At 49.3% G+C, this 27,636-nt stretch overlaps 1 protein-coding gene across 1 annotated transcript in view; it reads right to left on the bottom strand.

Annotated features, from left to right (window-relative positions):
• LOC140407936 (protein phosphatase 1 regulatory subunit 36) overlaps positions 1-27,636 on the bottom strand; it is a 242,139-nt gene that overhangs the window by 80,426 nt on the left and 134,077 nt on the right. The window contains exons 3-5 of the mRNA XM_072495125.1: positions 25,543-25,617; positions 11,089-11,228; positions 4,446-4,515 (exon numbers count right to left, since the gene is read on the bottom strand). Coding sequence (XP_072351226.1) covers positions 4,446-4,515; positions 11,089-11,228; positions 25,543-25,617 — 285 coding nt within the window. The remainder of the gene's footprint in view (positions 1-4,445; positions 4,516-11,088; positions 11,229-25,542; positions 25,618-27,636) is intronic.

Consider the following 27,636-nt stretch of genomic DNA (forward strand, 5'->3'; position numbering starts at 1 on the left):
GGTGATCCGGCTGAGGGTGCCTTGCATGTGGGGTGGCCTGGGGCCCCTCCCATGGTGTGTTGCCTCTTTGTTGGCGGGGGGGGGGGGATTGCTTTGGGGGCTCCAGAGATTGGGACGCCATTTAAAAATGGGGCTGTGCGTGCCCTGTTGAGATCCGCGATCTGATGCGAGTGCCGTTGTATAGCGTTGTGTTCGGTGCTGCGAGCGCCAGGTAAAACACGGCTATACACACTCGCTATCGGTCTTTGTTCCCATTTCGTTAATCGCGCCCAGCGTCTCGTTGGTGACCCTTTAATCAGAATTGTTTATCTCTTGCCCTCGTGATCATCTCTCCCAGTTTTTCTCCACAAGGGTTGTTACTGACTCCCCGCACTTCTTCGTATAGTGCCTGTGACATCTTTAACAGCAACTTGAGAGAGAGACCACACATAGCCATGGTTTTCTCTTCCTCCTGACAGGTAGCACTGGCAGTACAGCACTTACTCAGTGGGCAGCACCCTCACCTCTCGGGCAGTAGGATGTCATTCAAATTCCATTTCAGAGATGAGCCCATTATCCAGGTTGACACTCCAGTACCACACTGAGGAAGTGCTTCACCATCGGATGAAACTTTAAATCATGTATATGCCTGCTTTCTCAGGAGGATATCATAGATCCCATGGCACTGTTCCATAAAGATCAGGATGGTTAGTCCTGTAGTGATATTCAGATATCAATATACATGATCAATGTATGTAAATGTAATACAGTCATTGCAACACTAGATGTCTCACAGTCAGATACTATAAGAACTGGTTTCCCGCCTTTTCTAAGTCAGATGACATGACTATGTGATTCAGAACAGTGAACAAGCAAGACATAGAATAGCTAGAGTGAGAGAAGTTAGAGCTAGTTTGTTATAATAGTGTATAGTTATATAGTTATCTGCATTGTACTTTAATACTTTATTGTTAGTTTAAAAAGACTCACAGTTTATTATTTTATTACTCATTAAACAGTTCATCTTTCAACAAGAAGACTATTGGTCATTTTATCATCCTGGTGGATTCAAGAGTAATATATATATTTTAGATAAGTCATTATTTAAAATATAACAAGTCCCAGGTTCCTCACTACCATTTATCCCAAAATAAAGATCAAGAAACGACGATCTGGTCATCATCATGTTGCTGTTTTTGGGACCTTGCTGTGTACGGCTATCCAATCATCTCCAGACTGGGTTGACTGTTATCCAATCATCTCCAGACTGGGTTTACTGAAGGCACAAATTAGGCCAACTGGCTGAGGATATCAACAAGTCACAATAAGTCTACATCGGAACGTACAGTTCCACTCGAGTGTTTATGCTCCACACCAGCCCCCTCCCCCATTACTCTTCATCTCACACAACAGTGTTTCCTTCTATTCCTTTCTGCCTTATATATTATCACGTGTTCCCCTAAAAGCATCTACGACCAGTAAGGCTGTGCTTCCACCTACCAGTATCTACCTCCCATTTGGGTAAATGCTGGTGTTTTATTCCACGTCTCATCCTAGTCAAAATAGACCAAGATTAGAGGCCCTCTATACAGGGCCACAACACAGCATCAATTGGTCAGCAACATCGCGCTGCCTCCCGGTTGTCCCAACTGCATTTTGTCAGTTGCTTTGAAACGTGAGGTGGAAGCAGTCATAACATTCTGCAGAGGAACTGCCGTTCCAGTGACACAACCAAGCAGGAACCGCCGTTCCCGTGACAACACCCAGACAGGAACCATCGTTCCCATGACAACACCCAGACAGGAACCGCCGTTCCAGTGACAACACCCAGACAGGAACCATCGTTCCCATGACAACACCCAGACAGGAACCATCGTTCCCGTGACAACACCCAGACAGGAACCATCGTTCCAGTGACAACACCCAGACAGGAACCATCGTTCCCATGACAACACCCAGACAGGAACCATCGTTCCCATGACAACACCCAGGCAGGAACCATCGTTCCAGTGACAACACCCAGACAGGAACCATCGTTCCCATGACAACACCCAGACAGGAACCATCGTTCCCATGACAACAACCAGGCAGGAACCATCATTCCCGTGACAACACCCAGACAGGACCCATCGTTCCCGTGACAACACCCAGACAGGAACCATCATTCCCATGCCAACAACCAGGCAGGAACCATCGTTCCCGTGACAACACCCAGACAGGAACCATCATTCCCATGACAACAACCAGGCAGGAACCATCGTTCCCGTCACAACACCCAGACAGGAACCATTGTTCCCGTGACAACACCCAGACAGGAATCATCGTTCCCTTGACAACAACCAGACAGGAACAATCGTTCCCGTGAAGTGACCATGTAGCTTGCTGCCCATTGGCTGCTGTACTGGGCTACAGATTAGTGATTATGCATCCATAGAATCAAACAACATGGATAAATGTCCTTCCTTCCACAATAGCTGTTCTAGCTCTTTGAAAGAAATGTTTGGATATGTTTCCCACCAATCTAATCCCATTCCTTATCTTGGCCTTCAACAAGAGGAAACGCCCCTTGTCATTCAATGGCAGTACCTTTGCTCAATCCCACTGCTTTCATCAACATCCTGGGGGTTACCATTCACCAGAAACTGAACTAGACCAACCATATAGATACTGTGGCTCCATGAGCAGGTCATTGACTGCTGAGAGTAACTCACCTCCTGACCCCCCAAACTCTGCCCACCATCTACAAGGTACAAGTCGGGAGTGTAATGGAATACTCTCCTCTTGCCTGGGTGAGTGCAGCTCCGACAACACAGGTTTGACACTATCCAGGACAAAGCAGCCCCACTTGATTGGTACCCCATCCTCCACCTTCAGCATTCACTCCCTCCCGCACTGATGCGCAGCAGCAGCAGTGTGGACCATCAAGATGGACTGCAGGAACTCACCAAGGTTCCGAAGCAGCACCTTCCAAACCCACAACCATCTAGAAGGACAAGGGCAGCCACCTGGGAACCCCACCTCCTGGAGGTTCCCCTCCAAATCACTCACCACCCTTACAGGGAAATATACCGGCCGTTCCTTCACTGTCGCTGGGGCAACATCCTGGAACACCCTCCCTAACAGCACTCTGGGATGCCACAGGGAATGTAGCTCACCACAACATACTCTGGGCGATTAGGCATGGGTAATAAATGCTGGCCTAGTGCAATCGCAGCAACAAGAAATGAAGAGATACAAAAACAGAGGAGAAAGAGACTCAGAACATAGAACATACAGTGCAGAAGGAGGCCATTCGGCCCATCGAGTCTGCACCGACCCACTTAAGCCCTCACTTCCACCCTACCCCCCAAACCCAATAACCCCTCCTAACCTTTTTGGACACTAAGGGCAATTTAGCATGGCCAATCCACCTAACCTGCACGTCTTTGGACTGTGTGAGGAAACCGGAGCACCCGGAGGAAACCCACGCAGACACGGGGAGGAGGTGCAGACTCCGCACAGACAGTGACCCAAGCCGAGAATTGAACCTGGGACCCTAAGCTGTGAAGCCACAGTGCTAACCACTGTGCTACCGTGTTGCCCCCTTTTGAAGAAAAGTTGGTGAAGGTTTTTAAAAAATAAATTTAGAGTACCCGGGGGAAGGAGGTGAAGAATTATAGACCGATCCAGAGGGCAACGAAATGTACGCAGAGTTAGTTAAATGAAGGACAAAATAAACCTCACTGTAGAGTAAAGTAAATTAGCGCGGGCAAGAAAAATGTAATGTATGCACACAACAACTGTTGATAAATAAGAGAAAAACCAATAAAAAGATTTTCTAAATAAATAAATAAATAAATTTAGAGTACCCAATTCATTTTGTCCAATTAAGGGGCAATTTTAGCGTGGCCAATCCACCTACCCTGCACAACTTTGGGTTGTGGGGGTGAAACCCACGCAGACACGGGGAGAATGTGCAAACTCCACACGGACAGTGACCCAGGGCCAGGATTCGAGCCCGGGTCCTCAGCGCTGTAGTCCCAGTGCTAACCACTGCGCCACAAGTTGGTGAAGGTTGGGGGTGCTTGTGGGATCCGGGATCCACTAGGCCTATCTGACCTGTTGGGACACTGAAGAGGTGGGGTTGGAACGACCCCTGGATCTAATCTCCAAACAAATCATGAGCCAAGCACCAATGAAAGCCTGTCCTGCCATTTGAGTTAAGATGCTTCCCAGAGTAACTGACAGAGATAGGCAGAAAAACACAGAGCCACAAGCAGAAAGTGACTGACAAACATGTGCACAAAGAGAGAGCGAGAAGTGGGGGGGGGCCAGAAAGCTCCCACAAACATTAACGTGACCATCTGTTGGGGTCTGTTGTTCACAGGGGGTTAAGTGTTGTCCATGGAGCTGGGAAAAGCTCCGAGTGAGAGAGACTGAACAGCAGGAACACAGTAATAAATCAGCAAAAAGAGGTGGCCTCTTACTCTAACATCTGCTGGAAAACCGGCGTAATGCTCACGGAATGATTCTCTTTCAGTAGAAGGAAAGCAGCCTCTGTTAAAGAAAGAACACAAACAGGTCACATCACAATGCCAATGTAACCCTGCTCACAGTGTGACCCCCACCTCCAGTTACCCCCCTCCCCAGTTGTGTGCTCTCTATTTCTATCTCCAGTCTGTCAGTGCAAGCTTTATTCACTCTGATTCTCACTCAATCCTGGATTCATTTCTGGGATGACAGCACTATTCGACAAGGAAAGATTGGGCAGAATGGGGCAGATACCACACCTGGAGTACTGTGTACACTTCTGATCTCTACGAAAGGATATACTTAGATTAGATTTATTGTCACGTGTACCGAGGTACAGTGAAACGTATTCTGCGTACAGACAGATCATTTCATGCATGAAAAACATAGGACATACAATAAATACACAATGTAAATACAGAGACATCGGGTGAAGTATACGGAGTGTAGTGTACTCCGTAGAGAAGATGTGTAAAGAGATCAGTTCAATCCAGAAGAGGATCGTTTAGGAGTCTGGTAGCAGTGGGGAAGAAGCTGTTTTTGAGTCTGTTCGTACGTGTTCTCAGACTTTTGTATCTCCTGCCCAATGGAAGAGGTTGGAAGAGTGAATAACCCGGGTTGAGGGTCTTTGATTATGCTGCCCGCTTTCCCCAGGCAGGGGGAGGTACAGACAGAGTCAATGGATGGGAGGCAGGTTCGTGTGATGAACTGGGGGTGTTCACGACTCTCTGAAGTTTCTTGCGGTCCTGGGCCGGGCAGTTGCCATACCAGGCTGTGATGCAGCCCGATAGGATGCTTTCTATGGTGCATCTGTAAATGGACATGCCGAATTTCCTTAGTTTCCTGAGCGTCAACATGGGTGGACCAGAACAGATTGTTGGTGATGTGCACCCCTAGGAATTTGAAGCTGTCAACCATCTCCACCTCGGCCCCGTTGATGCAGACAGGGGTGTGTACAGTACTTCACTTCCTGAAGTCAATGACCAGCTCTTTAGTTTTGCTGACATTGAGGGAGAGATTGTTCTCGCTGCACCATTCCACTAGGTTCTCTATCTCCCTCCTGTACTCTGACTCATCGTTGTTTGAGATCCGACCCACTACGGTCGTGTCATCAGCAAACCTGTAGATGGACTTGGAGCCAAATTTTGCCACACAATTGTGTGTGCATAGGGAGTCTAGTAGGGGGCTAAGTATGCAGCCTAGGGGCAGGACGGTGGCGCAGTGGTTAGCACTGCTGCCTCACAGCACCGAGGACCCGGGTTCGATCCCGACCCCGGGATCACTGTCCGTGTGGAGTTTGCACCTTCTCCCCGTGTCTGCTTGGGTCTCACCCCCACAACCCAAAAAGATGTGCAGGGTAGGTGGGTTGGCCACGCTAAATTGCCCCTTAATTGGAAAAAATTAATTGGGTTATCTAAATCTATTTTTAAAAAGTACACAGTCTTGTGGAGCCGCTGTATGGAGGACTATCGTGGAGGAGATGTTGTTGTTTATCCTTACTGATTGTAGTCTGTGGGTCAGGAAGTCGAGGAGTCAGTTGCAGAGTAGGGAGCCAAGTCCTAGGTTTCGTCGTTTTGATACGAGCTTGGCTGGGATTATGGTGTTGAAGGCGGAGCTGTAGTCAATGAATAGGAGTCTGATGTAGGAGTCCTTGTTGTCGAGATGTCCCAGGGATGGGTGTAGGGCCAGGGAAATTGCGTCTGCTGTGGACCGGTTGTGGTGGTATGCGAATTCATAGAATCATAGAATTTACAGTGCAGAAGGAGGCCATTCAGCCCATCGAGTCTGCACCAGCCCTTGGAGAGAGCACCCAACCCAAGCCCACACCTCCACCCCATCCCCGTAACCCAGTAACCCACTTAACCTTTTTGGACACTAAGGGCAATTTAGCATGGCCAGTCCACCTAACCTGCACATCTTTGGACTGTGGGAGGAAACCGGAGCACCCGGAGGAAACCCACGCAGACACGGGGAGGATGTGCAGACTCCACACAGACAGTGACCCAAGCCGGGAATCGAACCTGGGACCCTGGAGCTGTGAAGCAACTGTGCTAACCACTATGCTACCGTGCTGCCCTTAAAACTGCAGTGGATCTAGGCATCCTGGGAGTATGGAGTTGATGTGCCTCACGACCAACCTCTCGAAACATTTCATTACGATCGATGTCAAGGTCGCTGGATGGTCGTCATTGAGGCATGTTGCCTGGTTCTTCTTTGGCACTGGTATGATGATGGTCTTCTTGAAGCAGGTGGGAACCTCGAAACGGAGTAGGCAGAGGTTAAAATGCCCGAGAACACACCCGTCAGTTGGTCCACGTAGGATCTAAGTGCACGACCAGGGACTCCGTCAGGAACCGTTGCTTTCCGAGGATTCACTTTCAAGAAGGCCGATCTGAAACTGTGATGGTGGGTATGGGTGTGTCCGAGGCTATTGGGGCAGTTGACAACGGTTTGTTGGTTTCCTGCTCGAGACGAGCAGAGAGTACATTGAGTTCATCGGGGTGGGGTGCGTTGTTACCGGAGATTCCACAAACGACGAGAGTCCGTGTCGTTAGTCTATGACTATAGCTTAGTCTGGTATTGTCTCTTGGCGTCCCTGATGACTTTGCGAAGGTCGTACCTAAATTTCTTATGTGGGTCAGGGTCTTGAAAAAAAAAAAGCAAATTCCTGCGGATGCTGGAATCTGAAACGAAAGAGAAAATGCCGGAAAATCTCAACAGGTCTGGCAGCATCTGTAGGGAGAGAAAAGAGGTCATGTTTCGAGTCCGATGACTCTTTGTCAAAGCTAGCTAGCTTTGACAAAGAGTCATCGGACTCGAAACGTTCGCTTTTTTCTCTCCCTACAGATGCTGCCAGAGCTGCTGAGATTTTCCGGCATTTTCTCTTTCGCCTGTCTTGAGCGTCTCAGACCTGGCCTTCAGTAGGGAGTGAATGTCCCGGTTAAACCATTGTTTCCGGTTGGGGAACGTATGCACTACCTTCTTTAGCACACAATCTTCTACACATTTACTGATGAAGTCTGTGACTGTGGTGCCATACTCGTTTAGGTTGGTCGCTGAGTTCTTAATTATGGACCAGTCCCCTGACTCCAAGCAGTCACATAGAAGCTCTTCCATTGCCTCGGACCAGCACTGCACGACCTTCTTAGCCGGATTCTCCAGCTTACGTTTCTGCTTATCTGCCGGGAGAAGGAGCACCGTCTTACGGTCCGATTTTCCGAAGTGTGGTCGGGGGATGGGTCGGGAGGCACCTTTGCGGTTTGGGTAGCAGTGGTCAAGGATGTTGGGGCTGGCCTGGTTGAAGTCCCCGGATACGATGAACAAGGCCTCCAGTTATTCTGTTGCCATGGGGAGGGAACAAGGCAGATCGATTCCTGGGAAGAGCGAGCTGTCCTCTGGGGTTTGGCAGAATGAGAATGGATCTCATTGAAATGTATATAATTCTTCGAGAGTTTGACATGGAAGATGCTGCGAGGCTGTTTCCCATGACTGGAGCGTCTAGAACACGGGGCACAGCTTCAAGATAGGGGGTTGGCCATTTAGATGGTGAGGAATTTATTCACTGAGAGGATTGTGAATCTTCTGAATTCTCTACCCCAGTTTTATAAGACCATAAGATTTTAAGAAATAGGACCAGGAGGAGGCCATTCAGCCCCTTCAAGCCTGTTCCACCATTTAATAAGATCATGGCCGGTCTAAGTCCACTTTCTGCCTTCTCTCCGTAACCCTGAAAACCTGACTGATTAAAAACCTATCGATCTCGGCCTTGAAACTGTTCAGAGACGGCCTCCACAGCTTCCTGGGGTAAATAATTCTAAAGATTCACAGCTCTCTGAGGTAAGAAATTCTTCCTCAAATCTGTCTTAAACGAGCTCCTCCTTATTCTGCGACTATATCCTCTGCTCCTACACTCTCCCATGAGTGGAAACACCGTCCCAACATTTACCCTCTCGAACTCCCGAAGAATCTTGTGGGTGGGACTTTCCGCTTGCCGGCGGCAAAATCGTCATCGGAGATCGGACGGAGAATCCACTTTTACGGCCGAATCGGGGGCGGCGACACTTGTACGATGCTCCGCCCCCTCAAAAACAGCACCATCGTGTTGCGCGCCGCATGCCGTGGCAGGGGAAAATCACCGGAAGGCCCCCCCCCCCCCGATGCTCCGACCCAGGTGGGCCGAGTTCCCCACAGCGCTGAACACTTATCCTTTTTTTTTGTGAACCCGGTGTGGCGGCTGCAGACTATGTCCAGCGCTGCCACAGTCGGGGGTGGGGGGGGGGGCTGTGCCGCTGACTGGGGTGGGGGGCTTCGGCAGGGGCTGGGGGGGAGGTGGTCCGGGGGTGGCGGCGGGGGTCCAGGGGGTCACTATCTGGCAGGCCGGGTCCGCGAGTGGCCAGCGACTTGCTGTACGGCGCAGCCGCCGCCGTGTACATGACGGCCATGGGCCCTATAATTCTTTAGGTGATTATATCGGGAACGCTGGGGGGTTTTACGTTGCGCGGCTCGTAGCCTCCCACCGGGCGGAGCATCAGTGCTGGTGCATCGCCGATTTATACATCGTAAAACCAGACAGATCCTCCAGACATAGCCTCAAAATCGGAGAATCCAGCTACATATGTTTCAATCACATCAGCTCTCATTCTTCTGAACTGGAAGGAGTACAGACCCAACCTGTTTAATTGTTCCTCAAATGGCAGCCCCTCCATACCCGGAATCATCCTAGTAAACCTCCTCTGTGCTGCCTCCAATGAGAAGATATCTTTCCTTAAATAAGGGGACCAAAACGGAACCCAGTATTCTAAATGTATCCTCACTAATTAATACCTTGTCGAGTTGCAGCGACACATCTTTCCGTTTATACTCCAGCCCCTTTGAAATAAAAGCCAGATTTCCATTTCCTTCCCCATGTGTGTTAGCTTTCTGGGTTTCAGGAACAAGGACCCCCAGGTCCCTTTGCGCTACAGCTTTCTGCAATCTCTCTCCATTTAAATAATAATCCGCCATCTCATTCTCTCCTCCAAAATGAACAATCTCACATTAACCCACATGGAATTCCATGGGCCAATTTTCTGCCCATTCACGTAGCCTGTCACCATCTCTCCTAAACTATTTCTATCCTCCTTACAGCCTGCCTTTCCTCCCACCTTCGTACCAGTAGCATATTTGGCCAGAGGGCACCCTGTTCCTTTCTCCAAATGGTTAATATATATTGTGACTCGCTGCTTCCTGTCAGTTACTCAATCCTCTATCCAGGCCACAATATTACATCCAACACCAACCGCGCTCTTGTGGAGTAGCGTTTTGAATGTCTTGTGGCGGAGTGGGGAGCATCCTACTCCTGAGCCGGAATCTCCAGGTTCCAGTCCCTCCCCAGGACCTGTTGACCAAGGAAAGTGTGGACAAAACAAGTTTGAGTATCAACCTTCCAACACACACCAATGGCAGACAGTAAGAGCGGGAGAGATTCCTGGTCAGCCATAAAGAAAGAACGTTTGTGTCATGTCCGACTCCAGATTACAGAAGGCATGTTACCACAGAAACCTGGACTCGCTAACGTCGGATAACCTGATCTCGATTGAGGGATAACTATTGGCCATGGTACCAGGAAAGCCCCCTGCTCTTACTTCAGCCATGAGGATAGGTTGGAGAGGTTGGGGCTGTTCACTTCGGAGAGAAGGCGGCTAAGAGGAGGTTTGATAGAGATGTTGAAAATCACGAGGGGGGTGTACAGAGCAGACGGGAGAAACTGTCCCCGCTGGTAAAAGGATCGAGAACGAGAGGACACAGATTTGAAGTGATTTGCCTTCTTCACCCAGCGAGTGGTTTGGGTTTTTCAATGCGCTGAATGAACGTGTGGTGGAGGCAAAGTGCAGGGCTAAGGGAAGAGGCAGGGGAATGGCTCAAAGTCATGCTCATTTGGAGAGCTGGTGCAGACACGATGGGCCGAATGGCCTTTCTCTACGCCATACCGATTCTGTGATTCTTCTTCTAATTATAGACATAGAACATACAGAGCAGAAGGAGGCCATTCGGCCCATCGAGTCTGCACCGACCCACTTAAGCCCTCACTTCCACCCTATCTCTGTTACCCAATAACCCCTCCTAACCTTTTTTGGACGCTAAGGATAATTTATCACAGCCAATCCACCTAACCCGCACGTCTTTGGACTGTGGGAGGAAGCCGGAGCACCAGGAGGAAACCCACGCAGACACGGGGAGAACGTGCAGACTCCGCACAGACAGTGACCCAGCGGGGAATCGAACCTGGGACCCTGGCGCTGTGAAGCCACAGTGCTCGCCACTTGTGCTGCCCAAATTGATCCCATGGGATCTTCTACATCCACCTGAGAGAACAGGCAGAGTTTAATATTTCACCTGTGAGACTGGGGTAACACAGATCTTTGGGCTTATCCCTCTGGACTGGGACGTCCATCATTGACCTCCTGATTGAGACACCAACGTGTTTCACACAAAACCACAGCCGACACACTTGGAGGAATTGCAGCGCTTGTGGGAGGTAGTCTCTTTGAAAGAGGAATGGGGTCAATACCTGGAACAAAGGAAAGAGGAAAATGTGTAATATTGCACAGACATGCTCACTTTTGATGTTATCAAGTGTAACGGGCAGACTCCGCCGATCCTCTGATTTCTGGACATCAGCTGTGCTTCCCAGCACTTTCCTGTGGCTTAGTGTTTTCCTCAGAGAGCCAATACTACGCCTGGAAAAGCCATTTTTTTTGCTGGTTTCAAAAAAACAAGATATTATTGAGTTGCTAAGTTACTGTGGCTGAAAAATAGGATAATGGGTATTTTTCAGGCTGGAGGAAGGTTTGTAATGATGTTCCCCAAAGGTCGGTGTTGGCACCCGAACTTTTGTGATAATATATTAATGATCTAGTTTGTGGTTTGATCTAGATTTACCAGGATGTTGCCTGGTATGTGATGTGTTGGGTGTTCTGGATCACATACAGGTCACCAACACTTGAAATAGTGCAACACTATTTTATTGAATCATTAACTGTTTAAACATACTTAGACTGTGGGTTAATACGATATTAGCTTCAACTAAAGACCTCTGCCTTGTCCTAACCAGTCGATGCACTCAGCACATGGTGAATGTCTGTGTTGCAGGCTGTGAGCTCTGTCCTCCTAGCTAGCTGCTACTCGAATGAGCGGGAATTCTGATGCCCCCTGTCTTTATAGTGCGTGTGCTCTCACTGGTGATTGGCTGCGGTGTTGTGTATGTTGATTGGTCCATCAGTGTGTGTCTGCACCATGATATACTGGTGTATATTATGACATCCCTCCTTTTATAAAAAATGTGCCTGCGTGACAATAAATAGTGTGTGGTGAATGTTCCTGACTACGTGTGTGTGAAATATTTACAGGACTATGTACATAAAAACGAAGCTATTTACATGGGAAGGTGCCTGGTGCAGAAAAACAGCGTGTCACAAGAATAACGAGATGAACACTATATACAAACCACTTGAACGATTAAACGGAAGAACAGAACAAATCAGAAAGTCCATAAGTCCACAAAGTTCACAAATTAAGTCTCTGAGGTGGGCGACGAATTCTGGTTGACCGTCAGGGTGGCACACCGCTCATCGTCTGGATCGATGCTGTATACCGACAGCAGCTGGTGTCTTTGCTTCGGGGACAGCCTGTTTTTCGTTACGACACCGACTCGAAAAGGCGCCTTCGGGTCCTCGGTGTCACTGCTGTGTGGAAGGTCCGCATCGGACTCGGTGAATGTGGGTTGAATTGCCCGAACGTTCCTGCGAGGCTGGCTGAAGTGATGCGAATTGGCAGGCTGAGCTGCTCGACAGCAGGCAGCATAGTGGCCAAGTCTACCACATCGTAGGCATTGTCGAGATTTTGCGGGGCATTGCCGCTTTAAATGGGCGAAGCCACAGTTGTCGTGCGTCAGCACGTTTACAAAATGTGACTAATAGAAATGGGTATTCATTGTCAGATTATAATGAAAGCTGTATGGGGAAATGAGAATTCCCCATGCGCGGTGCCGTCCTGCGTGGTGCGCGCCTGCGCATTACGTTCCTCAACGTCGCCGTCCCCTAGTTTGGTGCGTACAAGCGCTGGAGTCTGCGAAAAGCGTGCAAAATGGCCGCCCTCATCCAGGCTGAGGCCCTGGAGGTGCTCAATCACTTGGACCCGTTCCACCTCGTGGGGACCTTGCCGCGCCGTTTCAGCCGCTTGGATGTGGGAATACCGCCTCGTGGCGTTTTCATGTAAGACACAGGTGTCGATGGCGGTCGCTAGGGTGAGTTGCTTTACTTTGAGGAGCTGCTGACGTAGGGGGTCCGACTGAACACCGAAAACGATCTGGTCGCGTATCATGGAGTCGGAGGTGGGCCCGTAGCTGCAAGATTTCGCAAAGTTGCGGAGGTGCGTAAGAAAGGATTGGAAAGGTTCATCCTTACCCTGCAAACGCTGCTGGAACACGTAGCGCTCGAAACTTTCATTCACCTCTACGCTGCAGTGAGTGTCAAACTTGAGGAGGACCGTCTTGAACTTCGTCTTGTCTTCGTCATCTGTGAAGGTGAGAGAGTTGAAAATGTGGATGGCATGGTCCCCGGCTGTGGAGAAGAGAAGAGCAATCTTTCTGGTATCCGAGGCACCCTCCCTGTCCGTGGCTTCGAGGAAGAGCTGGAAGCGCTGTTTGAAAATCTTCCAGTTGGCCCCAAGGTTGCCGGCGATGCGGAGCGGCGGCGGCGGGCTGATGTTGTCCATGTTGCAGGATGACGGAATGCTGGCGGAAGGCAGATCACTTGCAGGTAGGTCTAAGAAGTGCTAGTATCCCACCACTCCTGGTATCATGTTGTGTTGGGTGCTCTGGATCACATACAGGTCACCAACATTTGAAATAGTGCAACACTATTTTATTGAATCATTAACTGTTTAAACATACTTAGACTGTGGGTTAATACGATACTAGATTTAACTAAAGACCTCTGCCTTGTCCTAACCAGTCGATGCACTCAGCACATGGTGAATGTCTGTGTTGCAGGCTGTGAGCTCTGTCCTCCTAGCTAGCTGCAACTCGAATGAGCGGGAACTCTGATGCCCCCTGTCTTTATAGTGCGTGTGCTCTCACTGGTGATTGGCTGCAGTGTTGTGTATGTTGATTGGTTCCACTGTGTGTCCATCAGTGTGTGTCTGCACCATGATATACTGGTGTATATTATGACAGTATGGAGGGCATTAGCTATGAGGAGCGGTTGAATAAACTCAGTTTGTTCTCACTGGAACGGCGGACGTTGAGGGGCGACCTGAGAGTGGTCTACAAAATTATGAGGGGCATAGACAGAGTGGATAGTCAGAGGCTTTTCCCTGGGGTAGAGGGGTCAATTACTAGGGGGCATAGGTTTAAGGTGAGAGGGGCAAGGTTTAGAGTAGATGTACGAGGCAAGTTTTTTACACAGAGGGTAGTGGGTGCCTGGAACTCGCTACCGGAGGAGGTGGTGGAAGCAGGGACGATAGTGACATTTAAGGGGCATCTTGACAAATACATGAATAGGATGGGAATAGAGGGATACGGACGCAGGAAGTGCAGAAGATTTTAGTTCAGACGGGCAGCATGATCGGCACGGGCTTGGAGGGCCGAAGGGCCTGTTCCTGTGCTGTACATTGCTTTGTTCTTTTCTTTGTTCTTTGTGGTGTACGGGGGACAATTTTAAAGTTTGCAGATGACACAAAACTTGGAAGCTGCGAAGAGGACGATTGGAACTTTGAAAGGATGGAAACATGCTGGTGGAGCAGGCACATAGGCGGCAGGTGAGGTTCAATGCAAGGATTGGCAGCTCAACACTCCGGGATAGAGGGGGCGAGCAAGAGCGCAGCGCGGCTGGTAGATCCTGGAGAGGCCTCCCGCAGGCCTCCCAGCAGCCTTTACGCCTCGTGAGATGTACCCAGATCTCGTGAGGCTTCGGAATCAGAACCCCGCCCAAAATGGGCGTGCCCAAATGGCATTTGCCCAATTAGGTTTTAAACCCAGTATCGATACAAATATGGATCAGGTGGAACATTACCCGGGGGGTGGGGGGGGGGGGTCTCCAGGCAATCAAAGGCCGCTAAGTGGTCAGGGACAGTGCAGGGTGGCCCCCGGGCCCTCCCCCTGGAACGTGGGCACCTTGGCACTGCCCAGCTGGCACCTTGTCATTGTCACCCCGGGATTGCAAGGTGCCAAGCTGGCATTTTCTGTGCGCGCATGATCAGGCCTGGGTTTGCCTGGTGTGTGTGTGTTGGGGGTGTGGGGTGTGGTGCATTCGGGCTGGGGGGGGGAGCTCGGGGATCATTTCTGGGGCATCGGAGATCGGGACGCCATCTCTCGCTGCACTGGGGAGTTCCGGCGAGCGCACTGTTCAAACGTGCGGCCTCGGCGAGTCACGTTGAATAGCCACGTGTTTCTCAGCACAGCAAGCGCCGGGAAACGGCTAAACGCCCTCGCTACAGGACTCTGTTCCCGTCTGGGAGACCCCGCCCTAAGTGTGGTTAGATAACGGTGAAGATCCCAGCAGAGCCCACCACAAATGACACTCAGAAACCTTTCCGTTAATCGCGCCCAGAGAACCTTCCGGCGAGACAGAGGAGGGGGTAAAAGAGGAGGCGTTGCATTATTAGTTGAGGAGTCAGTTACTGCAGTAAGGAGAGATGATGGCCTGGTTTCCCTGCCCCGTCGCGCCACATTTCTGTTACACCCCGCCGGCAGGATTCTCCGTGACGCCGGCTGGTCAAAACCCCCCGGGGCTCCCGGCAAAACAGAGCAGCCCGCCAGCGGGGAGTGCAGCCCAATATCTTGGACAGGGCATCAAATAAAGTTTTGTGGGTACTGTTTAGGAATAAAAAGGCATAGCCACATTGCTAGGTGTTTGTTATAGACCCCCAGATAGTAAGCCGGAGAGGTGAAAAAATATTAACAATAGGATAATTATATTAGGTGATTTTAACTTTCCCAAAATTAATTGGGATAGTCATTGTGTTATGGGCTTAGATGGAGTGGACTTCTTAAAATGTGTACAGGAGAACACATCAATATGTAGAGAGTCCAACAAGGAATGGCATGGCAGCACGGTGGCACAGTGGTTAGCACTGCAGCCTCACGGCGCCGAGGTCCCAGGTTCGATCTCGGCTCTGGGTCACTGTCCGTGCGGAGTTTGCACATTCTCCCCGTGTTTGCGTGGGTTTTACCCCCACAACCCAAAGATGTGCAGGGTAGGTGGATTGGCCACGCTAAATTGCCCCTTAATTGGAAAAAATTAATTGGGTACTCTAAATTTATAAAACAAAAACAAGGAATGGCACAGTGCTGGACCTAGTTCTGGGGACTGAAGCCAGACAGGTGGTTGAGGTGTTGGTGGGGGAGCATTTCAGTGATAGCAACCACAACATAGTACAATTTAAGTTTGTTACGGACAAATAAATAGACAAGTTGCAAAAAAATGTTTTGGATCGGGAGAGAACGAATTTTACTAAAACAAGGCAGGATTTGGCCAAGATAGACTGGGAATAGCTATTTGTGGGGAAATTTACAGAAGAGCAATGGGAGGGCGTTCAAAAAGGAAATGGGGAGGGTCCAGGCCCAACATATTTCTTCTAGAGTAATAGGAAGGAGTAACAAGCCCAGAGAATCATGGATGTCCAGAGATATTCAGGATACGATGAGAAGGAAAAGAGAGGCTTTAGCAAGTACAAGGGGAGCAAATCAGCAAAGGCATTAGTGGAGTACAGAAAGTGCAGGGTGGAGCTTAAGAAAGCAATTAGGAGAACAAAGAGGGGATATGAGAAAGGTCTGGCTGGTAAAAGTAGAGAAAAGCTCAAGATATTCGATAAGTATATCAATGGGAAGAGGATAACCAGGGAAAGAGTAGGACCCAATAGGGACCAAGAGGACAATCTGTGGGTGGAGCCAGAGGACATTGGTAGGGTGTTGAATGAATATTTCACATCTGTCTTCACCCAAGAATAAGAAGTCTTACAACACCAGGTTAAAGTACAACAGGTTTGTTTCAAACACCAGCTTTCGGAGCACTGCTCCTTCGTCAGGTGAATGATTCACAAGGATTCACCTGAGGAAGGAGCTGTGCTCCGAAAGCTAGTGTTTAAAACAAACCTGTTGGACTTTAACCTGGTGTTGTAAGACTTCTTACTGTGCTCACCCCAGTCCAACGCCGGCATCTCCACATCATGTTCAGCCAAGAGAATGAGGATGTTGGTATGGAACTCAGGGAGAGAAACTACGAGGTTCTTGAGCGAATTGACACAGGTATTGGCGGTGTTGGCAGGCTTCAAAGTGGACAAATCTCCAGGTCTGGGTGAATTGTGTGCCAGGATGCTGTGAGAGGTGCGGGAGGAGATTGCAAGGCCTCTGACCCAAATTTTTAATTCCTCTCTTGCCATGGGGGAGGTGCCAGAGGATTGGAGAACAGCTAATGTGGTTCCACTATTTAAGAAGGGTTGTGGAGATAAGCCAGGGAGCTACACACCAGTGAATCTCACTTCAGTGGTAGCGAAACTACTGGAGAAAATTCTGAAGGAAAGAATCTATCTCCACTTGGAGAGACAAGGTGTGATCAGGGATAATCGGCATGGCTTTGTCAGAGGGAGGTCAATTTTTTTAATTTGGAGTGCCCAATTCATTTTTTCCTATTAAGGGGCAATTTTAGCGTGGCCAATCCACCTACCCTGCGCATCTTTGGGTTGTGGGGGCGAAACCCACGCAGACACGGGGAGAATGCGCAAACTCCACACAGACAGTGACCCAGAGCCGGGATTGAACCTGGGACCTCGGCGCCGTGAGGCAGCAGTGCTAGCCACTGCTCCATCACGCTGCCCATGCCTAATAAATTTGATAGAATTTTTTGAGGAAGTGACCAGGTGTGTAGATGAGAGTTTTGCAGTTGATGTAATTTATATGGATTTCACAAAGCTCTCCGTATGCCTCACCCGATGTGCATGTCTGTTTGTGTACCTATCGTATGTCCTGTGGAACGATCTGTCTGGGCTGTACGCAGGACAATACTTTTCACTGTACCTCAGTAAACCCAAATCCAAATCCAAGGTCCCACTTCAGAGACTTATAAATAAGGCAAATGCACCGGGGATACAGGGTAACTTGATAAGGTGGATTTAAAATTGGCTCAGTTGTAGGAGTCAGAGGGTGAAGACAGCCGGCTGCTTTGGTGACTGGAAGCTCGTGTCCAGTGGTGTACCACAGGGATCCGTGCTGGCTCCTCGTCATTTATATAACTAACATAGGTAGCTATGTGAGGGATAGGATCAGTAATTTGCAGACACAGATTGGCCGGGTGGTTAATAGTGAGGTTGAGTGACTTGAGTTACAGGAAGATACAGACGGGATGGTCCCATGGGCAGATAAGTGGCAGATGGAATTTAACCCTGAAAAGTGTGAGGAGATACACTTTGGAAGGAGTAATGCGACAAGGACGTATTCAATGAATGGCCTGACACTGGGACGTTCCGAGGAACGAAGGGACCTTGGCCTTGTTTGTCCATAGATCCCTGAAGGCAGGATAGCAGGTTAATACTGTTATGAGCCAGGGTTTAGAAAACCCCAAAGTGTATCATGAAGTTCACCTGACCTACAACTGTTTATTGATTTTGGTTACGGGGAGCACAAGGTCCTGCCTTTCAGGGGTTATTCCACAAAGGCCTTAAGCACTTTTCATCAAAAACAAAAAGTTTATTCTATGAATTCAGTTAATATTTTTATAAACACACACAGTAAGCATTTTTATCAACCACAAACATAAATACCCCACACAGCTACAGTACTCTATGTATAACCCTTAATAAATTTCCCCCTTTAACTGTTCCAATTTAATAACAAGATCCCATAAACCAGAAACCCCTTTCCAAAGGTCTGGCCCAGCACACAGCATTCAAGACCTGGTATCTTTACGAGTGTGCGATGAATGCTTCTTGTGTCCTTCCCAAAACAGCCGGTTTGAATTCCTTCCAGAAAACAGTTATTTATTTTCAAGTTATCAAGCAGCCTGGAAACAGCTTTTGAAATGCAGATGGAGGAAACAAAAAAACTTCTTTTTCAACCTGTTCAGAACAAAACCAGTTCAAACTCAAAGCGAAAGTAAAACTCAGAGCCACAGCCCAGCTCCCAACTCCAAAACGAAAGTAAAAAAACCTAGAGCCACAGCCCAGCTCCACCCACACAATGACATCACTGAAGCCATGTGATAAGACAAAACATTTCTTAAAGGGACATTCCCATGACAATAAGGTGGTGAAATAGGCATATGGGTACACTTGCCGTTATCAATCAAGGCATATATTACAAAGCATGTTGGAGTTGTATCGAACTTTGGTAAGGCCACAGCGGGAGCACTGTGTGCAATTCTGGTCGCCACATTATAGGAAGGATGTGATTTCACTGGAGGGGGAGCAGAGGGGATTCACCAGGATGTTCCCTGGGATGGGACATTTCAGTTATGAAGAGAGGTTGGATAGGCTTGGGTTGTTTTTGCTGGAGCGGAGAAGTCTGAGGGGCAACCTGGTCGAGGTGGACAAGGTTCTGAGGGGCCTGGACAGGGTGGATAGGGAGCAGCTCTTCCCCTTAGTTGAAGGGGTCAGTTACGATGGGACACATGTCCAAGGTGAGGGGCAAGGGGTGCAGGGGGATTTGAGGGGAAACCTCTTTACCCAGAGAGTATCGGTCTACAATGGACTGCCTGGGAGGGTGGCAGAGGCACGTGACTTCACACCCCTGAAAAAGTACCAGGATGAGCACTTGACACGTCAAAACAATCAAGACTATGGGCTACGTTCTGACAAGTGGGGATAGGTAGACAGGCCAGGTGTGATTCATGTGTCAGTGCAGACTCAATGGGCCGAAGGGCCTCTTCTGTACTGTACTATTCTGTGATTCTGTGAAGTGTGAGGTGATGCGTTTTGGCAGGACGTGCGTGGAGAGACAATATGATATAAGGGGTAAAATTGTAAAAAGGAGTCCAGGAGCAGAGCGATCTGGGTGTCCGTGTGATAGATCATTGAAGGTGGTGGGACAGGTGGAGGGAGCAGTTAATAAAGCTTATAGTGCTCTGAGCTTTATTAACAGAGGCATAGCGTACAAGAGCAAGGAGGTTATACTGAAGGTATTGAAGACACTAGTTAGACCTCAGCTGGAATATTGTGTGCAATGGGTGCCACACGAGAGGAAGGATGTGAGTCAATTAGCGAGAGTGCAGGAGAGGTTTACAGGAATGGTCCCAGGGCTGGGAGAGGTTTACAGGGATGGTTCCAGGGATGGGAGAGGTTTACAGGAATGGTCCCAGGGATGGGAGAGGTTTACAGGAATGGTCCCAGGGATGGGAGAGGTTTACAGGAATGGTTCCAGGGATGGGAGAGGTTTACAGGAATGGTTCCAGGGATGGGAGAGGTTTACAGGAATGGTCCCAGGGATGGGAGAGGTTTACAGGAATGGTTCCAGGGATGGGAGAGGTTTACAGGGATGGTTCCAGGGATGGGAGAGGTTTACAGGAATGGTTCCAGGGATGGGAGAGGTTTACAGGAATGGTCCCAGGGATGGGAGAGGTTTACAGGAATGGTTCCAGGGATGGGAGAGGTTTACAGGAATTGTTCCAGGGATGGGAGAGGTTTACAGGAATGGTTCCAGGGATGGGAGAGGTTTACAGGGATGGTTCCAGGGATGGGAGAGGTTTACAGGAATGGTCCCAGGGCTGGGAGAGGTTTACAGGGACGATTCCAGGGATGGGAGAGGTTTACAGGGATGGTCCCAGGGATAGGAGAGGTTTACAGGGATGGTTCCAGGGATGGGAGAGGTTTACAGGAATGGTCCCAGGGATGGGAGAGGTTTACAGGAATGGTCCCAGGGATGGGAGAGGTTTACAGGAATGGTTCCAGGGAAGGGAGAGGTTTACAGGGATGGTCCCAGGGATGGGAGAGGTTTACAGGGATGGTTCCAAGGATGGGAGAGGTTTACAGGAATGGTCCCAGGGATGGGAGAGGTTTACAGGGATGGTCCCAGGGATGGGAGAGGTTTACAGGGATGGTCCCAGGGATGGGAGAGGTTTACAGGAATGGTCCCAGGGATGGGAGAGGTTTACAGGAATGGTTCCAGGGATGGGAGAGGTTTACAGGGATGGTCCCAGGGATGGGAGAGGTTTACATGAATGGTTCCTGGGATGGGAGAGGTTTACAGGAATGGTCCCAGGGATGGGAGAGGTTTACAGGAATGGTTCCAGGGATGGGAGAGGTTTACAGGGACGATTCCAGGGATGGGAGAGGTTTACAGGGATGGTTCCAGGGATGGGAGAGGTTTACAGGGATGGTGCCAGGGATGGGAGAGGTTTACAGGAATGGTCCCAGGGATGGGAGAGGTTTACAGGAATGGTTCCAGGGATGGGAGAGGTTTACAGGGACGATTCCAGGGATGGGAGAGGTTTACAGGGATGGTTCCAGGGATGGGAGAGGTTTACAGGAATGGTCCCAGGGATGGGAGAGGTTTACAGGGATGGTTCCAGGGATGGGCGAGGTTTACAGGAATGGTCCCAGGGATGGGAGAGGTTTACAGGAATGGTTCCAGGGATGGGAGAGGTTTACAGGGATGATTCCAGGGATGGGAGAGGTTTACAGGGATGGTTCCAGGGATGGGAGAGGTTTACAGGGATGATTCCAGGGATGGGAGAGGTTTACAGGGATGGTTCCAGGGAAGGGAGAGGTTTACAGGAATGGTTCCAGGGATGGGAGAGGTTTACAGGGATGGTTCCAGGGAGGAGAAGCTTCAGCCATGAGGATATATTGGAGAGGTTGGAACTATTCTCCTTGGAGAGAAGAAGGCTAAGAGGAGATTTGATAGAGATGTTCAAAATCATGAGGGGGCTGGACAGAGTAGACGGGGAGAAACTGTCCCCGCTGGTAAAGGGATCGAGAACAAGTGAGCACAGATTTAAAGTGATTTGCAAATGAAGCAAATATGATGTGAGAAAAAGCATTTTCCACAGAGAGTGGTTGGGGTCTGGAATGCACGGCCTGGAAGTGTGATGGAGGCAGGTCCAATCGAGGCGGTCAAGAGTGCTTTAGATGATTATTTGAATAGAAACAATGTGCGGGGGTACGGGGAAAAGAATCATCCAATTTACAGTGCAGAAGAAGGCCATTTGGCCCATCAAGTCCACACCGGCCCTTGGAAAGAGCACCCAACGCCTCCACCCTATCCCCGTAACACAAGTTCCCGGATAATCCCAAAATGGCCGAAGGCTTGAACATATTGCTTTACTTTGCAGCCAACAGGTGAATGTGTGTCAGCTCTAGCAAGCGCAAATGAGCTACATCATGAGCTGAGATTAATTGTTAGAGTAGCTATTAGCACACTCAGGATTATTCAGCAAGTGCTGCTTTTGTGAGGGCCACGAAGAAACCAGCGCGAGTTTTAAGGATACAAAGTAATAACATTTATACGAGACCGAGATGAGAAGTGTCAGTCAGGGCGGGGGCCTGTTGAATCGCACGCACCTTCTCTGCGACGGGGTGCAAACCTTCGCAGTCCACCCGATAACCTAGGTAGACTACTTCCTTTGCCTGAAATACGCACTTTGTGCGACGTAAACGGACTCCAGCCTCCGAAAAGCGTCTAAGGACAGCCCGGAAATAGCGCGGTGTGGCTCCTGGTTCGACTTGGATACAAGCTACGGCCCCTTTTATTTTCCCCAAACCAGGCTGGAATACCTCTGGGTATCGTCCTAGCACCTCAGTCAACCCTCCAGAAACTGTTTGGAGAATCGCAAATGGCGCAACCAGTCCCGACCCAACAGGCTGGGCCCATGGCCACGCACTACGATAAGTGGGAAACGCCCCTCCTGCCGTCCATAGACAACAGGGGTCATTGTAGTTCCTGCAATGTCCAGTGGTTCCCCCGTGTAGGTGGCCAACCTGGCCTGTGAGTCAGTTAGTGTAAGGGTCTGTATACCCTGCTTGATGCGGTCGAATGTCCTCTAGGCGATCACGGAGACCGCTGCGCCAGTGTCCAACTCCATCTCCAGCGGGTGACCATTGACCCGTACTGTCACCTTAATGGGGGCCACACGGGGAGCTGCCACACAATGCAGCTGCAGGCAGTCGTCCTCCGTCTCCACGTCCTCAGGAGTAGTCGCCGCAGGTTCATCCACATGGAAGGTATGGCCCCTGGGCTGGTCCCAGTTACAGGCCCTGGGCTGGTCCCAGTTTCAATCGGAACGACGGCGCCTCTGGCGCCCCCAGGACCGGTGTCCGCGACGGGGTCGGCGCCTACAAGTCTGACACGGACATGGCTCCTCATCCATTGGCTCTGGAGAAGGCTCCCTTCGGGGAGGAATGTCCAACGGCCACTGGCGTCGGTCCGGACTTCGCCTCGCCCAATGTACCGCAGGAGTGCGGGGGGACGTTTTCGGACGGAAGGGGTTGCGCCCCAAGGCATGCACTTCCATTCCCTGTAGCTCCTGTACTCCTCGCTCTGCGCTCCCTCGGGACAATACTATTTGAATTGCCTGTTGAAAAGTCAATGTTGGCTCAGCTAACAACTTTCTCTGGGTGGCCGCATTGTTAATACCGCAAACCAAACGGTCGCGTAACATTTCTGACAAGGTCTCACCATAGTCACAGTACTCCGCAATCCTGCATAGCCTGGATAGAAAATCGGCAAGGGATTCTCCAGGGGTCCTCTCAGCGGTATTAAACCGGTAACGCTGGACTATCGTGGACGGGGTTGGGTTAAAGTGTTGCCCCACTATATTCACAAGTTCATCAAACGTTTTGGTGTCCGGCGCAGCTGGGTACGTAAGGCTCCTAATCACCCCAAACATATGCGGGCCGCAGGCGGTGAGCAATATGACCACCTGGCGCTCGTTTTCGGTGATATTGTTTGCCCGGAAATAGTAACGCATCCGTTGTGTGTACTGGTTCCAGCTTTCCAGCGCAGCATCAAAAACATCCAAACGTCCGTACAGAGGCATGGTATAATAGAAAACAACTTCCAACCTGTATCCAACAAAAATCCAGGCAGGTGGCTTCAGCAGTGTAGACAGCTATTCACTTTTACCCTCATCGCCAGTTTTGTGAGGGCCACGAAGAAACCAGCACGAGTTTTAAGGATACAAAGTAATAACATTTATCTACAATAACATATATATATAACAGCAGCAGCAACTTCCCTTGCTGCACACTCCTTCCTGCCGGTTCCTAAACTGGCCAGCTTTATTTATACTTGGAGTTTACTAACGGTTTCTCCGCCCCCCCTCATTGGGGAAGCTCATACTCCCACAGGATTGTGGGATTGTCATTAGTCCCCAGCCAATGGTAAGCAGGCAGGTTATAACAGCTGCCCAATCGCAGAATCACCAATCAGCACCCTCTCTCCTGTATAGTATAAATAGTTGTGACATTTTGAAATTTGGCTTTCTTGCCTTTGTCATCGTGAGTGCAAACTCTCACTATAGCACTCAAATGCACCCAGATTCAGCACTCCCTCAGTCAGCAAACTCTCACTTTAACACTCCAATGCACCCAAATTCAGCACTCCAGTGCGTGAAGGAAATGTATCAGAGGGAAAGTATGGGCCAAGAGAGTTTACTTTTATTAAATTCTAAAAGCTAAAGTAAAGAGATTAAGTTAATCAATTCTGGGAGAGACCAGCTCTAAAGAGTCTGGGTGAGATCGAAGAGAAAGAATATATTTAAGGAGATACAGAAACCTATGAAAAGGAGGGATTTTAGATCTTAGCAAACAGCAGGAATTGTTGGTCAAACTCCGGCGAGCAGTGTGGACAAAGCCAGATGTGAAAAGTCAACTGCTGGTAACCTTGAAGGGCACCCCAATAGGGAGTTAAAGGTACTGTGTGATAAAAGTGATTGGACTTTGATAGATCTTAAAATCTCTAAGATGTTGCGGAAGGTTAGCTCTGAAGGTAGTTCAATTAGCATTGTTTGGAACTGTTTAAAGTATTCGTACTGTGTGAAGATCTTTTGTCCTTAGTATTTGCTGCTGGCAGTAAACTGCAAGACAAAAGCATGGATATTAAAATTGGCAGGAACGAGATCTGGGCAGGAAGCATGCCTCTGTCTTACACTCTGAAGAAAAGCAAGTTTCATTTTTATAGCGTCTTTCACAACCTCAGAATATCACAAAGCATGTTACAGCCAATTAAATATTTCTGAACTGTAATCACAGACTTATTCAAGTGTAGTTTTATTTTATTTATTTATTTATTTTTTTCTTATTTCTTAATAAATATTTACTTTGTTGCAAAATCATCACAAGTAGTCGGGGGACATCATTTCTGGATTTCGAAACCTCGTCTCATACTATACAACTATACAAGTTGCAAAAACAAATGTGAGGGCAATTGTTTCAAGTTTCCCTTTCTGGTGTACGAATAACTCAGCATTTAGCATCATCTGTGCCCTTAACCAAACCCCAGGAGTACAGTTTTGTCTGCATGCCAAAGGTAGCACATACTTTAAAAAGGGTGCCATGAAGATTCACCAGGTTTATTCCTGGGATTGAGAGGACTGTCCTCCAGGAAGAGCTTCAGTGGAATGGGCTTGTAGTCAAAGGTGAGATCAGATTTTGTGAAAACATAAAATTATTTTCGGGCTTGACAGCGAGATACTGATAGGTTGTTTGCTGAGTGGGGAATCTGGAACGAGAGAGCAAAGTTTCAGGATAAGCAGTTGGCCATTTAGGACTAAGGTGCGGTGAAACTTTTTTCACTTTAAGTGTTGGAAACTTTTGGAGGTGGAGAGCTCAGTTCAGTCATTGAGTTTACTCAAGGCTGACATTTCTGAGACCAATGGAGACCAGCCAGATAGGGAATCAGGCGGGAAAGTGAAATCACAATCTTATTGAAGAGCAGAGCAGTCGCAGGAGGTGGAAGGGCAATTAGGGATGGGAATAACTTCTGGCTGAGGCAGTGACGCCCACATCCCATGAATGAATTTTTAAAGATAGCCGAATCCAGCTCCCATTTCTTGTGTTGTTATTATAATCTGCAATGATTTCACTCACCTCTCAAACCCCTGGTTCAAAGGATCGAGCGTTGATCGAACTCTTTTGTCTTTAGTATCTGCTGCTGGCAGTAAACTGCAAAACAAAAGCATGGATATTAAAATTGGCCGGAAGGAGAGCTGGGCAGGACGCGTGCCCTCTGTCTTACACGCCGAAGAAAACAAGCGTTTGCATTAAAAAAAATTGTTTTTTCTGTACCCAATTCATTTTTTCCCAATTAAGGGGCAATTTAGCGTGGCCAATCCACCTACCCTGCACATCTTTGGGTTGTGGGGGCGAAACCCACGCAGACACGGGGAGAATGTGCAAACTCCACACGGACAGTGACCCAGGGCCGGGATCGAACCTGGGACCTCGGCGCCGTGAGGCAGCAGGGCTAACCCACTGCGCCACCCTGCTGGCCCAGCGTTTGCATTTTTATAGCGCCTTTCAGAACCTCAGAAAGTCACAAAGCATTTTACAAGCAATTCAATATTTCGGAAGTGTAATTACTGTCACAATATAGGAAACAATAACGAGCGTGATTCAGCGCCCACCCCGGCACAGCAGGCGAATTGCACCGGGCGCGTTTAAATACTCGGACCCCGGCACTCACCAGCCATGCCTGGGAGACCCCGCCAGGGCGCTGTTTAATGTTGGCCCACACAGACGTGGACAAGGCATAATGGCATCTTGGGGAGAGTCTCCGAGATCATTGCCGAGCCCCAGGAGGTTGAGGACAGGGCAGGGTGGCACCTTGGAAGTGCCAGGCAGGAAGTGCCATCCTGGCAGTATCAGGGTGCCCAGGTGCCAGGCTGGCATTGCCAGGAGTCGTGCCCAGGGGCCTTGCCACGTACAGCGGGATGAGGGGGTTCCCGAGGGCCTCCCCAAGGTTGGGGGGATGAGTGGGGGGGGGGTCAAAAGAGCGGGGGGGGGGCGGCACCCTGTAAGAGGGGGGGGAAAGATTGGGGCAGCCTTCCAGAATGGCGCCCCCACCTAAGCTCTCCAGCATGAAATCCCTCCAAGTGCGGCCTTGGCGGGATAAAGTCGGCGAGGCTAAAGAAAAACAAAAATGACGTTGGATAGCAGGATATTTCTCTGCACTGCGACCACAGGGAAACACCCCGCTAATCACATCGTTCAGCAGGCGTTAACATGAGTCCACTCAATCGCGCCCAACAACAACAGCTCGCCAAACCTGCACTGACAGCACCTTCCAAACCCACAACCACTGCCACCTAGAGGGACAAGGGTGCAGCTACACGGGAACACCATCACCTGCAGGTTCCCCTCCGAGTCACTCACGAGTCCGTTCCTCCAGTGTCACGGAGCCAAAATCCTGGAACTCCCTCCCTAACAGCACAGTGGGTGTACCTACACCACAAGGGCTGCAGCGGTTCAAGAAGGCAGCTCACCCCTGCCTTCTGAAAGGCAATTTGGACGGACAATGAATGCTGACCGAGGCAGCGAGCCCACATCTCAGGAACGAGCATCTTACAAACCAGCCTATTTACACACAGCAAACACAGTGAGCGTGACTCGTTTGTTTTTGTGATGTTGGAACGATAACTACTTTTAGAACCATAAAGTTCAATTTGCAGGAACATGTTGGATCTTTCAAAACCTTCCATGCCCAGCTTTTCTCGGTGAGTTTATGAACATTCTGTCACGACGCCGTGGGCGAGCGTGCAGTCACTTCCAGCCCCACACACCCCCGAGTCCCAACATAAGTGAATTCACCAATTTGTGTTTCCCTGAGATCTTTAACCTTCAACTGCTCCGATGAGTTACAGACACCAGATTTATAAGTAAAACATTAACAAACTGTTTATCAATAAAAAGAGAAAAAGATGAATAGATAAAGAAATAACAGGACAATGGTTTACCAATCTACCTAATCCCATGGCCCCGTCCCACCCTCCGCCCAGACAGACACAAGGGTAAGGGTTGGTGAGGATTAAAAAAACAGGGATTAAAGGGCAGGTTTGAGGTGAGTACTGCAGCCTCTGGGAATAGATTTAATCAAGAGGTTCAGGTTGACACAATTCCATCTTCAACCACCGGGTGGTGTTTCATCCAAGAGTTCCAGGCCAGTGAAATTCTCGTCGCCAGCCA

This window comes from Scyliorhinus torazame, chromosome 2, assembly GCF_047496885.1.
Source record: "Scyliorhinus torazame isolate Kashiwa2021f chromosome 2, sScyTor2.1, whole genome shotgun sequence".
Lineage (NCBI taxonomy): Eukaryota > Metazoa > Chordata > Chondrichthyes > Carcharhiniformes > Scyliorhinidae > Scyliorhinus > Scyliorhinus torazame.